The 16,926-nt window shown below is 35.7% G+C and overlaps 1 protein-coding gene across 1 annotated transcript in view; it reads right to left on the bottom strand.

The window, feature by feature from the left end:
- Nucleotides 1-16,926, bottom strand: part of LOC121393946 — a 143,965-nt gene that overhangs the window by 1,877 nt on the left and 125,162 nt on the right. The window contains exon 2 of the mRNA XM_041563802.1: nucleotides 7,134-7,340. Coding sequence (XP_041419736.1) covers nucleotides 7,134-7,340 — 207 coding nt within the window. The remainder of the gene's footprint in view (nucleotides 1-7,133; nucleotides 7,341-16,926) is intronic.

Genomic DNA, 16,926 nt, shown 5'->3' with positions numbered 1-16,926 from the left:
TGGGCGAATAAATTCCCCTGCCCGAATTTCTGATTTTCACGATTTTTTTGTGAAAATGTCAGAATTTTAAGATTTTTTCGTCAACTTTCCTATTTCGCGAATTTTGCGGGAAATTCACAAATTTTTTGGCGAACCAAAACTGGACAAATTCGCCCATCACTAATTTTGATGACTGAAATTGTTCAATTATTTATTTAATTATCTATTTATTGGAATACTGATTTGTCTTAGGAACGTATAATTTTTCAAGAGAAGAGGAAAAGATAAGTATGGTATGTAATGAGCAAGGAGACACAATGAATCTGGAACCAATGGTAAATGTTCACAAGGAATCTGAAAACATGTAAATACATAAATTCAAATTTGGATTTGAATTTAACTCTGTGAAGATACATGCACCATCCATCAAGGGACCATGTCCCTTATTTTATAAAAGTAAATATAAGTATTATAAAAATAATACATGATTTATAAGTACACAAGTTTTTTGGATACAAAGATACATGCACCAAAATGTGGCTCTAATGATAATAACAGGACATGTCAAACTCAGAGTTCATACATCCGGGTAATCTAGTATCAAGGGTAAATATCCAGAACATTTCACGTTTGCGTATTTTTTGTAGCATGTCACCACCTCTGTAAGGAGCTGTGACATGTTCAATCCCTTGTATTTGGAAATGATCCAAATCCCCTTGACTACAGGACAGAAAATGTTTTGATACATTTGTAGATTTCTTATTTAGAATATCAAAGATATGTTCTGTAATCCTTTCTCTTAGGCACCGTGACATTTGTCCAACGTATTGTGTGCCACATTTGGTGCAGGTAATTAAATATATGTCTTATAAGTCTTGCCTGTAGTATTTGAAGTAAAATTTTCGCCACAATATACAAAAGAACACAGTTTGCAACGTGTCGAACCGCATTTGAAGGTGCCTTGATACAAAAGCCAGGTTGGTGTTTTTATCTCCATATTACAGATGCCTCTAGGCAACAGACTCTTCCCTAGTGTATCACACTTCCTTGTTACAAACCTACATTCTGAGCCCAGAATGGTTTTTAGTTTAGTCTCTGTCTGCAATATAGGAAGATATTTGTAAATGATACGATTTATACTTGGAATTTGGGGACTGAAGGTAAGTATGCATGATGTTGTTGCTGGCTGTTTGTGTCTAAATCAATCGGGGTTATTGGAATATGATTTATTCAGAAGTGAATGATGTTGAGTTTTTAAGGCACTTTCAAAAGCTTTAGTAAGCACAGATAAATGATAGCCCCTAGAAAGGAGTCTGTCTCGTAAATTTCAAGATTGTTTTACAAATTCATAAAAGTTGGAGCATAAGCGTCTAAGGTGCAAAAATTGTCCTATTGGAATGTTTTTAATAAGATGTTTCCGGTGAGAAGAGGACACCTGTAAGATAGTGTTTGCGGTACATTCTTTCCAAAAAAGGGTAGTGGAAACTCTACCATCTTGGCCTTCTAAAAGGTTATCCAGAAAACTGATTTGTGTACAATTATATTCAAAAGTGAAACGAAGATTAAGGTTATTGCAATTTAGATATTGTTCAAAGTTTGTAAAACTTTGTTCATCCCCAGTCCAAATGAATATTAGGTTGTCTATACAACGTCCGTTAAAGTGTATGTGTTTTTTGTAAGGGTTATCATCACTGTATATGTATCTATATTCCCACCATGTCATATAAAGATTAGCATATGATGGAGCAAATTTTGCTCGCATGACGTTGCCCTGTTTTTGGAGATAATATTTCCACATCTGATCTGTCCGACTCCTGTCTTGTCTCATCTCTACACCTGCCTCATCCCGTGCCTGAGGGACTCATCCTTCTATTAGTGGGGTTATTCCCCAATCCCTTGCAGCCAAAATATTGCACCAACCCACCACTTCAATAGAATCCCCCATTCACCTCTCATATTCTTATAGCATGGGCTTAAAGGCATCAGATAGCAGGTACCTTACACTGGGTTGCTTGTGGGACTTTGGGAGGAAAATGTTGTCTTTTATCACTCAAGGTACAGTCCCTTGTTAAGCTATAAGGGAGATACTTCAATTAATTTATCCTCATGTGATGATGTTGGGATCCAAAGAAAAGTTGTTAGAATTTTATTCTCATCTTAATCTCTCTTCTGAAAGCAAAGTCTTTTTAACTTTGAATAAGTTGGTACCATACATATGCAAACATTATGTTGAGGCTCATGGGTATACATTTTGGTGGTTTATTTGCTGGTGGACATAATTGGAAATGCACTGAAGACTTAAAATGCTAATAGGCAGTGTAGGACATATATTGAGGGACCTTGACATGGCACATGAGTTTACATATTTGGGCCAAAGTGTGATACTAACACCTTTATAACAATTGTTTGTGAAGACAAGCTGTGCACTGGTAACAGCTGGTCAACTCCAGAATATGAATTACACAGAGCATTGGCACAATGGTGCTTCTAGCAGCTGGTCAACACCACAGCATGGGTTAGAGCGAATGATGGCAATTTCTTTCTGTGTTTTGTGTATAAATTTTGGTTTTTTTGAGAGATTTGAGGAAGGTTCTTCATTACAGTTGGTGACAAGCTAACGCTGAAGGAAGCATTCTTATTGTATGTAAAAATATAATTGAGGAAGAGAGGAAATAAAGAAAAACAGAAATACAGTAAGTACAGCTGCATTCAATAAACAATAATGTGAGTTAACTTTCCTTAGTTAGTACAGCATTACATTTGCAAACAATATCATAATTGTACAACTGTCAGCCAACTTCAAGCATCTCACATCAGCAGAATTTTAAATTAGAATCGATTGGGTTTATGTAATAAAAGGCACTAGATTTGCCCAGGGGCAATAACCCATAATCAGCAGGTTGAATTTACTCCTGTTTACATCTTATTGGTTGCCATGGGTTAATGCTCCTGGGCAAACGTAGTGCTTTATATTCCATATGAGGGTAGGTGGGTTATTTATTTGGGTTATTTTTTCCCTCCAATTAAATATTTGTGCTAAATATCATGAATTTGAATGATGGTTTAAAAAACATTTTTTTGTCTATATTTATTAAGAGAATAAAATGCAAAATACTTCAACATCTGAATGCTTGCAATGCCACTTACAAGTCAATAAGAACTGTCCTAGACAAAATGACAAATTATTCTATTCGTTTTTTATTTTTTCAAACATTTTTTGAGCTTGTACACCTATTAAAATTAATAAAATATGAATTTCAAGTATTTATATTTTTTTCATGGTTTTATTTAACCGTGTTTTTCATTTGGATAAATAAGGTAACATTTGCATTTAAATTTTCGAGGTTATTAGAAGTAGAAATTGTTTTTGAAAATTTACACATAGGGGCACATTTACTATTGGTCGAATATTGAGGGTTAATTAACCCTCGATATTCCACCATCGAAGTAAAATCCTTGACTTCTAATATCGAAGTAGAAGGATTTACCACATTTCCTTTGTTCGAACGATTGCAGGAAAAATCGTTTGATCGCATGATTACATCCTTTGAATCGTTCGATGGATTTTAATCCATCGATCGAATGATTTTCCTTCGATCAAAAAAGCTAGGACAGCCTATGGGGACCTTCCCCATAGGCTAACATTGCTGCTGGTAGGTTTTAGGTGGCGAAGTAGGTGGTCGAAGTTTTTTTTAAAGAGACAGTACTTTGACTATCGAATGATCGAATAGTCAAACGATTTTTAGTTTAATCCTTCACTCGAGCTAAGTAAATGTGCCCCATACTGTATAAGAATTTTGATAAATAGGCCTCTACTTTGTCTAACATAGAATAGCCTTACTTAATGGAGAATTCTAACTGACCTTCCCAAGAGAAAATTATTTTGATGTTGTAATTAAACTTGGGAGTATGATTAAAGAAGCATGGAATTTGTTATTTGAGAACTAGCTGAAGCAATGTTATAGTATAGATGCTGTACAATTTCACTCAAAAGCAAGAGATATGTTTCATTTCTTAGGCAACTGTACATACATTTATAATTAACTACAGACATCTCTGATGTCTATTTTGTTGCAAGTAATTTGCTTAAGGGATTCAAATTAATAAGAACAGGCAGTTTGTATATTCTCCTCACTTATAGCAATCTTCATCACATTTTCTTTATTAATGACCCATTTACATAAAAAGTACAATGCCGCACATACTGAAAATTGTGTCTTTTGTTTCTCTAAAACTCTATTAAGATTTTATAAAGATGCAGGATTGCTTTTTAATAATGTATTGCTTATCTGCAGTTTGCACATATACATTCACAATATAAAGATGAATTGCTCTATTGTTACTAGGCAAAAAGAAAATCTTGTTTCAGTTGGTGACATTTCAGTAATGCAGGTTAATAGTCATCCTTTGTCACAGGGTATGTTGAACTTCCCATATATCATGAATAAATATATGTACTGTAAATAGAACTTAATATTCATATACTATTTGAGCTCTTTTTCAAATACTGAAGATTAAATAAATGCCTTTGTACCTATAACTGCCATCTATGCCAGATTATGTTGTGGTCCAAAGGCGGCATTTTGAAGAGGGGACAAAGGACTATTCCAGTGTCACTGGCATGCATCCCGGGGGAATAACAAAGACATAACTGCTTATATTCACAATAATAAATTATTAATAACAGCAGATCTAAGCATAACTTTTATCATACTGAAATGTTTTTCATTGAGTATAAATACACAAACATACATATTAAACATTGTTTTAGGAAGGGTAAAACATCATGGCTTGTGCTTATAAGCAACACTGAATTTTAAGGGACCTATTTAGTAAAGCTCATTTTTTTTCTGGTCAAGGGAAAACTCGAATTTTTAGAGGAAAAAACTCAAATTTTAACAGATTTCTTAAACTCCAAAGCTGCTTAAAATCCAAATCTGAAAATACTCCAGCTAAAACCTGTCAAGGCAATGTAGAAGTCAATGGCAGACATCCCTGAAGATGTTTCTTGACATTGTGATCTGGATAATCTGAAAAAGATGGGGTTTTTTGGGTGACATCTCAGAAAATTCATGGGGCAAATTTACTTACCTCTAAAATTGCGCCATCACAACACTTCACCAGGCGTAGATTCGCCAGGACAATGCTAACTCACTAAAATCCGAAGTTGCGTCCATGCGCTGAACGCTGGCGAACTTGCGCTAGCGTTACTGCAGAAAGCAAAGCAAAGTTACGCTAGCGTTGCCTCATTTGCATACAGCGGGAAGTTAAAGTTGAATGGACGTATATGTTGCTGCCAATAAATTACATTACACAAGCTCGGGAAACCTTAATAAAATAAACTAGAGTTGTTATATTGCCCTACACATATGCCTACTGTATAGTTTATGTGCCATATGTTATCATATATGCGATCTTTTGCAGCCTAAGTTATGTTCGTTCGCTAGAGCGCAACTTTGCCTGGCGTTAGGCTGTGAAGTACCGCTAGAGTCTATCTCCTTCGCTAGCAAAGTTACACCAGTGCCCATTAGTAAATCGGTGAAGTTCCAAAATGATGTCATGCTGGCGATTTAGTAAATTTGCCCCATGGATGGTTAGGTCAACTTTGTTTTAATCAAAAATTTGATAAATTCGAGTTTTAGTAAATTTAGTAAAAAATTTTCTGAAATTTGTAAAACTCAAAAATTTCAATTATTTTAGTAAATCTGCCTCCACATGTCTTGATCTCCATAACTTGTACCAGTGATAAAAATGTCCATTACTTATCACAGATTAGCATTTGTGGGAATGAGTGACTAGACCTGCACCCATGACTATAAGGTGAAATTACAAAATTCTGAAGAATTATCATAGGGCAGGGGCTGCTCCAGTTTTGTGGGCATAGTCGATCATTGTTGGAGCCTTGTGGCAAGTTCAGCTTTTTAAATAGGGCATGAAAATTGTGTGGTGTTCAAATACCTTAAATAAATATGTAACCCTATCGACACCCCTTCTGTCGGTGTTACATTCCACATGTGGAACTTACTTGATGACACACAAGAAACCTGAGCCACTCCACAATGGTATTGGGAGAGACTGGGTACCTGGTACTTATCAGACCGTCGCTAGTGCAGTTTTGCACCCTATCTCCAGGCAAATTTTCACTCACGCACTGATCGCTATTCCACAAATTCACTTAAGTGCAAATATTACAGAACGTTACCTATTTTCCCAGAGTATCAGTTCACACCAGGTGAACTGATAAGATGAAGCTACATCGGACTAGTCCCTGGATCAACTTGGACTATAAGCTATCTTCCATAACCCTGTATTCCCTCACTTGCTAAACACCATTCAACCCCTTCTTAAAGCTATCCAATATATCAGCCTGTACCACTGATTCAGGGAGAGAATTCCACATTTTCACAGTTCTCACTGTAACAAACCCCTTCCAAATATTTAGGCGGAACCTCTTTTCTTCTAATCGGAATGGGTGACCTTGTGTCAGCTGGAAAGACCTACTGGTAAATAAAGCATTAGAGAGATTATTATATGATCCCCTTATATATTTATACATAGTTATCATATCACCCCTTAAGCACATCTTCTTCAGCGTGAACATCCCCAATTTGGCCAGTCTTTCCTCATAGCTAAGATTTTCCATACGCTTTACCAGCTTAGTTGCCCTCCCCTAAGTCATTAATGAACAAGTTAAATAAACGTGGGGTCCCCTGAGGGAGTGGGATTGTGTATAGGGCATTAGAGTATCTCTTTTGTCTTTATTCCGCTTTCTTGGACATTTGCAATAAAAAGTGACCACTTGAAGCATTTGCACCAACATTTCTAATAAGGATGTCCATACTACCTATATGTACCTTCCCTATTCAAATTGACCTAAGCGTAAGAGTACAAACTAAGTCTCAACAGAAATGAATGCTTGCGAAAGATCAAATGGTCGCACTGCCGAATTAACGCTAGCGAAACTTCGCCAGCGATTGGCTTCTGAGATGCAAATTCCCATTTTAGTGAATTAGCATACTGGTAACTAATGTGCACTTGGAGAAATGGCACAAAGTGTAGTGGATCGTTCCCTGGTGATAATTTGCCCTTTAGTGAATTTGCCCCACTCTGGGGCACAGTATCTGGCTTCCCTGTGCCAGCCTGATCCTAATGACCGCTTTGGTGGGGCCTTCCAGCTCTCTGGGCCCAACAGCAACTCTCAGGTCTCTGTCTTTCTCCACCTTGTGGCTTTCTCTGCCAGGCTTTCCCTTGCCAGGCTTGTCTGTTTCTTCCTCCTGCTGGCCTATCCCAGACTGCTGTGCAACTTCCTGCAGTTCTGAAATCACTGTGCAGCTGGTTGCTAGGCAAAGGCTTACAGCAGACTGTAAATAGTATATAGTATATATAGTATATAATACACAAAAGCCATGAATATCCTGTAAATTATATCCTTATAAACGGTGAGTTCTGATGTCATCAGCTATAAACGGTGAGTTCTGATGTCATTTCTGTCACATGACACATTGAAATTTGTGTATTATAATAAATAAAGTACCCCCAGTTGCAAAATATGAGGATATTATAAGTTACCTCGGAGTTCCATGACCTGGTCATGAAACTCCTCAGTAATTTATAATATCCTTATATTTTACAAGAGGGGGTACTTTATTCACTATATAAACTGTATATATGATTTTTTAAATAAAATATATATTCCATTGCACATGCAGTTGTTTAGTCCTGCTTTTCAGCTCTCTAACTCTGAGTTAATCAGTGACATTTTTGGGGGCCACATGGGACATAACTGTTCAGTGAGTTTGCAATTAATCCTCAGCATTCAGCTCAGATTCAAACACAAACAGTTATGACCCATGTGGCTCCCCTCAATGTGGTTTCTGTCTGGTAATCAGTCAGTGGAAAAAGAGAGCTACAAAGCAGGAAGTTGGGTTCTGGCTATTATGTTACACATCCAGTCACTCCAGACTTTATAGAGTAATTTTTTGCACAGGCTATCTATTTCCCCAGTTTTTATTTTTATATTAAATAATTCCTTTAAGTCTACTAAAAAACGACGTAAACATCAAATAAACCCAATAGGTTGGTATTGCTTCCAATAAGGATTAATAATATCTTAGTTTGGATTAAGTACAAGATACTGTTTTATTACTACAGAGAAAAAGGAAATTATTAATTGAATCATTTAGATAAAACTGAGTTTATGTGAGATAATTTTGAGCTTTCTGGATAAAAGGTTTCTGGATAACGGATCTCATACCTGTACATGTGGTTATAATCAAAAACTCCACTTCTTGCCCCTGATCACTTATTGTTCCCTTGATTCCCGTGAATGGAAAGCGCCAGAAGTCAGCCCCCATCTGGGATCATCACTCATAAAGTTTGTTTTTGAATGCTATAATGGGGGATCTGGGCTGATCCATAGCTTCTGAATGAAGCAAATCAAAGGTGATTAGGGGAGAGTAGTAGCAAAGTCTGGTGCTTATGTTACATGTGTGATAAAGCTAAGACAGGACAGTCCAACTGGAAGCCCACAGGTCAGATGTGTTTCTTATGATATTTTTTGTTTTTTTCTTATGGCAACTTTTTTCTCCAAATGCATTAAAGTCAAGGGGTGTTTTTTCAATGTGCATTTTTTCATGGCAAATTTTCCCCTGGTGAATATTTGCAGCAGTTTCGCGAAAAAATCCACACATGGCGACATTTGGAAGTTTGCCGCAAATCCATGGCTGGCGAATAAATTTACACATCACTACTTAATAGGTCTTTTTTATATGACATAGCTGTTAATTATCTAGCACCCCAATATGTGCAATAATGGATACTTGTCCTATGGCATGGATATTTCTTGAATAACCACTGGTCTAACTGAATATGGGCGTGATAATACTGTATCTATATAGGTATGTTAAAATAAAAAGTGAAGACCTTTGTGTTAAGAGGACTAGAAGGTGTGTTGATAAAGATGCTATGAATGATGAAGAGATTGATATGTGTGCATCCAGCTGCTGTCCTTTTTATTAAAAATAATTCTATCCTAACAAAATGGTAATAAGTATAATGCCTAATTAAGGGACTATTGTATTCGGTCTTGGAATGGTAGCTCCTGTGATCATGTTAAAGTTGAAAGTAAAGCACAAAAGGGATTAGTATTGATTATTGTCTTTTCAGGCTTATAACTGAATGGTCTGTGTCCAATTTGCAGGTGTCAGTCAGAGCTAGAGAACCGTTCCCCTTAGAATTACCTGGAAACTAATATATAATGTGTAGAGATACCAAGACTTATTGCTACTGAACATATCATGAATATATTTAGAAAATGTAAAATTGGAAAGGGATTAAAAAATAATTTCACATTGCAAGCCCTATACCTAGTGCCAGACTGTACAGGAATACAATTTCCATTATGCATGAAAATGGGAATAAATAATTTATCAGATCATACCTTCCACACATTTTCCAGGTGGATCCTCAATTGTGCCTGTTCAGATCTCTCATCATGTGTCAAAGTGACCATACGTGTAGTGTTTTATTGAAAATTAGCGATGGGCGAATTTATGGCGTTTTGCCGAAAAATTCACAGCGGCGAATCGCGGGAATAAATTTGCCCATCACTATTGAAAATGTATTTTCACGGTTGTTTTGCACTTTGTAGTGATCAATATTCTGTTGTTTGGAAAAGGAAAGTATTAAAATTATAGTTTACTGATAGTATGTGTTATTGTTCTAACAAAATTAGGAATGCCATTTTAATCCAAATAATATATTTTATTTTTAATATTAAAAGTTTGTCACACACCCATAAACTGTAAGACATGTGAACTTGCTCAATCATTACCTACCCTTAATATTTACTAAGGTATAATGGCAAGTGAAAATGTATATATCAGCTCAAAGCTCTGCAGAGCTTGACAACTTGCCAAAACAAGTCAATGCAGGTAGCTAAGTGCGGCTCACTCCAGGCTTTTAATTCCCAGTACACACTCCCGCCTCAGGTGTAGACATCAAGTGCAAAATATCCAACGATTTACTAGGAATCAGCCATGAGCAGATCTTGCTGCAAAAATGTTTATTTCACCGACATGTTTTGGGCTAGTAGCCCTTCATCAAAGTGTTAACACTTTGATGAAGGGCTACTAGCCCGAAACATGTCGGTGAAATAAACATTTTTGCAGCAAGATCTGCTTATGGCTGATTCCTAGTAAATCGTTGGATATTTTGAACTTGCCAAAACACTTAGGGGCCCATTTACTTATCGAGTGAAGGAATAGAATAAAAAAAACTTCAAATGTTTTTTTTGGCTACTTCGAACATCAAATGGGCTACTTCGACCTTCGACTTCGATTCAAACTAAAAATCGTTCGACTATTCGACCATTCGATAGTAGAAGTACTGTCTCTTTAAAAAAAAACTTCAACCCCCTAGTTCGCCACCTAAAACCTACCGAAGTCAATGTTACCCTATGGGGCAGGTCCCCATAGGCTTTGCAATCTTTTTTTGGTTGTAGAAAAATTGTTTGATCGATGGATTAAAATCCTTCGAATGTAACGATCCAAAGGATGTAATCGTTCGATCAAACGTTTTTTTACGTACGATCGTACTATTTGCGGTAAATCCTTCGACTTCGAATATCGATATTCGACCCTATGTAAATCTGCCCCTTCATTTTTTTTTTTGATTGATAATGGATTATTATTTGCCATGCAAAATATTTCTGGGAGCTCAACCTGATGGTTATTAGAGGGTTGTACATTTATCAATTTATCAATAGATTTATCATAGATGATTTACACAACATCTCATCTTACCCCTTGAACTGTTAACAGAGTGCTAAGCTCCAAAACTCTGAAAACTGCGGTTCTAATTTAATATGTAATGGTCTTTAATCATGCTTGACACAGAGACTATAAAAAAACATTTAGGGGCAAATTCATCAAGGGTCGAATATCGAGGGTTAATTAACCCTCGATATTCGACTGGGAATGAAAATCCTTCGACTTCGAAAATCGAAGTCGAAGGATTTTGCGCAAATACTGTGATCGAACGATCGAAGGAATAATTGTTCGATAGAATAGAGGAAGATGTAGTGAGGAGCTGTGGGGCAGCAATTAAAGTCCATTATGAGGAGCTGGAGCCTTACCTAAAGCCACTAACACATTTTCACGGTGCCTTTTGTCATGGAATTATATCAAGTTTCCCAGGAAAAGGAATGACTGGAATATTGTACAGTGGCATCATCTCAGGGGCATCATGATTGCACTAATGAAGTGTGACAATATCAAATGGCTTAAAATAACGTACAAAATATCCCATGCTATAAAATACCGCACACAATTCACTGAAAATTAATAAAAAAAAATCGCTGCCCCTAAAAAGTCAGACAAGTGAACTTTTAGAGGCAGATTTATCAAGGGTCGAATTTCGAGTTCATGGGAGTTATTTAAAACTCCCATGAACTCCCACGAACTCAAAATTCAACCAATTGCAATTTATTAAAAAAATTAAAAAAAACTCGAATGGAATTCGAATCGAAATCGATTTGAGTTTTTTTCTCCAAAAAAAACCCTCGAATTCAGCAAGGCTGCAAACAATTCCAAATTGGTTCCAGGACGTCGCCCATAGGATCAAACAGCAATTTGGCAGGTTTAAGGTGGCGAATAGGCTGATTCAAGTTCTTAAAAGGCCAGTGTATGATAAAACTCGAAAATCGAATTTTAATTTTTTTTTAACATTTTTAAAGAAACTCAGATCAAATTTTAACAATTCCCTAGTTGAATTTCACAGTTCTGACCATAAAAAAAACTCTTAAATTTTAATTTCGAAATTCAAAAATCTTCCCCTAAGGGCATTGAATTGAAATAATAGTGCATTCGAAGTTTTCCCTCAAAAAAATGTTGATTTATCAAAGTTCACCAATTGACCCTAAATAGTTTCTAGGAGGTCCCCCATAGGCTAAAACAGCAATTCAGCAGGTTTTAGATGGTGAATGGTTGAAGTAGAATTTTTAAAGTGACAGTACATGATAAATTTTGATATTCAAATTTTTTTCAAATTCAAATTGAATTTGGACTAATCCCTAGTCGAAGTACACAAAAAATAGCTTGAAATTAAATTTTTTTGAATTCGAAAATTCACCTCGACCTTTAATAAATCAAACCAAAGTGTCAATAGTTAATACTAAAAATATAAGAAGTGATGCCATTTTTAAGAATAACACTCACTGGACCTTTTGTGAATCTGCCCCATTGGTGGTTATTTATCAAAGATCAAACTCAATGTTTTCTGATTCCTGTAAAACTTGAATGGAAAAGCTTAAGTCAAAAAATTTGGGGTGAAAAACCGGAATACTCCATTTATCAAGTTTTTGGCAAAAAAAAACCTGAAACACTCAAATCAATTGAGTTTTCGAGTGAAACACACTAAAAAAAAAAATCCCAAACATCATGAAGGCGACATCTTCAAATGGTTAATTTTGCTTCAAATAAAGATTAATTATATCTTAGTTGGGATTAAGTACAAACTACTGTTTTATAATTACAGAGAAAAGGGAAATGGATCTTAAAAATTTGGATTGTGGAATTATAATGGGTCTACGGGAGACAGCCATCCCCTAATTCAGAGCTTTCTGGATAACAGGTTTCCTCATAATGGATCCCCTACCTATATACAATATTGAATATCCAATTGATTAAAACAAATACACCCACACACTGAATTATTACTCTCAGTCCTGCAATGAATATTGTATAAAGTTTAAAACAGTGCCAAAACTATTCAATGTTAGTGATGGGAGAATTTATTCGCCAGGTGCAAATTCGCACGATTCGCCGCCGGCAAATAAATTCTAGAAACGGGCGTGAAAATTCGCCGGCGAAAAACTTTCGCTGCCGTTTTTTTGGACGCCGCAATTTTTTCGCTGTTTCGCAAATTCGCCCATCACTGTTTAATGTCGCAAACACAACAGGCTTTCTCAATTCAGAATTTCTGAATTGAGAAATCCAGTCACATGACTAGCGAAACATCTTCAAGGAAAAAGAAAAATACAGCAAGTCCAGTTGATTTGACTTATTACTATAGATATACCATGACCTGGATGAATGAGAACCTTTACAGTAAGCCTGAATGTTGACTTTTATAGAAGTTCACCAGGTTTTAGTTTCCAAATTGCTTTCCATTCAAAATGCTAAAATTTTTAAATTGATAAATCTTGAAAAATCAAATTCAGAAAACAAATTCAAATAAATTTGCACCTTAGCATGGATGTGACTGTTGTACACAAGAACTTATTAGATATGGAGTTATTGCATCCTTTATGATGGTTTGTGTTTATGTCAGATACACTTAAATAGAGCAAATATATATAAATTCCAACATAAAAGCATCGATGTCTTATTTATGGTGGAATTTTCAAAATAATAGATATTGATTTTCAAGATAAAATATCCACAGTGGTAAAAACATCATTATTCTGAAAGCAAAGTTAAAGCAAATTATATATATATATGGAACAATTAAAGTTTAGTAAACTTATTGCTGCGTTTTGCCTTATCTTCAATATTTTAGCAGGGACTGCGGGAAAGAGATTAGACAGATGTATTTTAACACACAGCAGATGGATGTGGGACTTAAGAAAAATCAATATTTAGTGATGGAGGGAGTATTGGGATAATGTATATTGGAGTCTAAGCGAGCCTGCGGTGAAGGGCTATGCCTATTAAATGTTTCAACATATCTTTTTCCCAAAAGAGAAAACTGCAGTTACTATAGTATTATTATGCATAGCAGCAGCTGGAGCAAAAGCAAAATGACTGTGACTTTAGTCTGAGGGGCTTACTGCCTGGCGTCTCTTCATTTAGACAAGCTTTCATTATAAGAGATGATTAGAATAGAAGGATGTAAAGTGAGAAGAAAAGTGAAGGGTGTCTGATGAGAATTCACTGTGGTCTTATATCCATATATCATTCTAATTACTGATGTTCTTATTTGTATCATGTTTATAAGATTTGTGTCTAACATTTACGGGATGTGAAAAACCCAAAAATAAAATGTCATTCTGCGCAATAAATATGCTTTACAAACTTTATTATTTTTTTTAAATTGCAATATTTGTCTATCCCTTTCATCACTACTGGTTCTAACACTTGAAAAAATCCTGAAATCGTCTCTTCTTCAGCCAAGGGTCCATTTATCACAATACCTTGCATGCTTCTTTATAAGCATTAGCAACAGTTTTGTGAATTAGAGTAAGAGGCAGACTCTGCTTTCAATAGCAATTTGTATTTACAAGTACAGTAACTTTTTAAAAATGGAACATTTTAAATTGAAAGTGTATTGGAACAAATTTTATTTTCTTTCACAATAAAAAAGTAGAGAATCACCTGAAAATTGTTTAGGAATCTGTCTACATTATATTAATACCGGATAAACCGGATAAAGGATTAAAACCCGCATCACCAGGGTCTTCCTTAAAAACGTTTCTTTATTAGTTTAAAGCATTAAAAATATCATAATGCAACTTGATGCAATTCAGGCTTACGCATCCTTTAAAATTGTTATCACAGACGATACATCGAACTAAAAGCTGAATCATATATGCATTTAAAGTAATGTATTTAAGTAATACTGTAACTGCTCAAATTTTATGTTTATGTATGGAAATCATTTTTAACCCATATTATTAAAAACTTGGTAAATTAAGAGGGTTATTTATTAAAGTCCAAATTCCAAAAACTTTAAAAATTTTAGTGCTATTTACTAGGGATGTAGCGAACTGTTCGCCGGAGAACTTGTTCGCGCGAACTTCGACCGTTCGCGTCCGCCAAATGTTCGCGAACGTCGCGCGACGTTCGCATTTTGAGTTCGCGTTCGATTCGAATACAAATCGTTCGACCATTCGACCATTCGAATTCCTTCGACCGCTAAAAATCGAACGATTTCCATTCGTTCGAACGATTGTAAGCATTCGATCGAATGAAAAGCATTCGATCGAATGCTTCGATCGTTCGATTCGAATGAAAATCGTTCGATCGAACGATTAAAATCCTTCGATCGTTCGATTCGAACGATTTTAGCGGGTGTTCGAAGTTCGCGAACTGTTCGCGAACGTTCGCATTTTTTGTCGGCAGTTCGCTACATCCCTACTATTTACTATAAAATTCTAATTTTTAGAAACCCTCAAGTTATTTGAGATGTATTATACCCGGAGCATGGAAAAAGTCCAAAATCCGGCATCTCAGACATACCAAGGTTGTATATAAGTCAATGGGAGAGGTTCTTATCCTATTTGAAAGTTTCTGTGGTCTGCACTGAAATTAGCCCAAAAATCTGACTATTTTGGACTTTTCGGGCAAAAATCCGAAAAATATCGAGCGATTCTGGAAAAATATCCAAAAAAATTTAGCTCAATTCAATTTTTCTGTGTTTGTCCCCAATCCGAATAAGTTTTTTTAATAATAAATAAAGTACAATCGTGGATGTTTTAAATTAAAATAATCAGAAGAATTCGAATTTTGATAAATAAGGCCCTTTGTGTATATCATTGATAAACGCTTTGCAATGAACAGGTTGCTATCTTGGAATTAAAACATGAATTCCTGGATATTACATACAGTTTATAACAGTATCATTGTCGGTCTGATTTATGTAGCACAGATAGCTTTAACTGCTGCTTCCCCCCACTCTTTACATATAAATATGTTAGAGAGTAAAAGCAAACATGTTGTTGTGTAATTTATCAGTAAGAACAACATGAGCTGTGGTTTAAATAATGCGTTCCCAAAACAGATCCATCAATCACTGTCTGACCCATATTATACATCCGAAAATTAACATCAAGTATAATTTATCAAGAAACAAGACAGATCTGAATTTAGAGCAATCAACAAAGTAATAAAAAATTGGGTACCTGCTGATGATAATAATTCTCAGCCATCCCTTAAAAGTCTAGATTGGTTCTATAATTTAAAATGCATTTAAAAAATGCATATATACAGTAGGTGGAAGATGTTTAAGGGGAAAAAGTATTAAGACATATAATTTTTGTCACTACTGTTATATTGCACTTATATGAATTGTGTCAATCACTTCTGAAATACTGCAAAAAATAACTTTCAGCATTAACTTGCATGTTTTCAAGCAGATAGGGCATTTTGCAATGAGAATATTGTACCCTAACTAATACACTAGAGGGGCCCACTTATGAGCACAAGTGCAATGCAATATAATGAATGCAAAATAGAGAGTGTGCCTAGCAACTTGTAGCGTGCACCAATTATCCCCTTCAGCCTACGTTCATCATGAATTGTGAGCAATGGCATGCATGGACACTAGGGGGCACATTTACTTAGGGTCGAATATCGAGGGTTAATTAACCCTCGATATTCGACCGGCGAAGTAAAATCCTTCGATTTCGAATATCAAAGTCGAAGGATTTACCGCAATTCGTTCGTTCGTAGAAAAAATTCGAACGTTTCGAAGGATTTTAATTCATCGATCGAACGATTTTCCTTCAATAAAAAAATACTTCGAAAGCCTATGGGGACCTTCCCCATAGGCTAACATTGTACCTGGGTAGGTTTTAGGTGGCGAAGTAGGTGGTCGAACTTTTTTTTAAAGAGACAGTACTTCGAATCGTCGAATCGTCAAACGATTTTTAGTTCGAATCGTTCGATTCGAAGTCGTAGCAAAGGTCGAAGTAGCCAATTCGATGGTCGAAGTAGCCAAAAAAATACTTTGAAATTCGAAGTATTTTTTATTCTAATCTTTCACTCGAGCTAAGTAAATGGGCCCCTTGGGTTCTCTTTACCTCCAGCCTGTTCTTGTAGTTGTTTTTTTGGTTCCTCTATTGGCTTGTGTCCATAGACATAACCAAAACTAGACCTGTTATTGAAGTTGCATGCATTGGTGCATCAAACATGATGATATCCATACTCTGAAATAAAACTCACAAAATGA

Source organism: Xenopus laevis, chromosome 5L (genome assembly GCF_017654675.1).
Source record: "Xenopus laevis strain J_2021 chromosome 5L, Xenopus_laevis_v10.1, whole genome shotgun sequence".
NCBI lineage: Eukaryota > Metazoa > Chordata > Amphibia > Anura > Pipidae > Xenopus > Xenopus laevis.
This window is presented reverse-complemented; position numbering and strand designations above follow the sequence as displayed.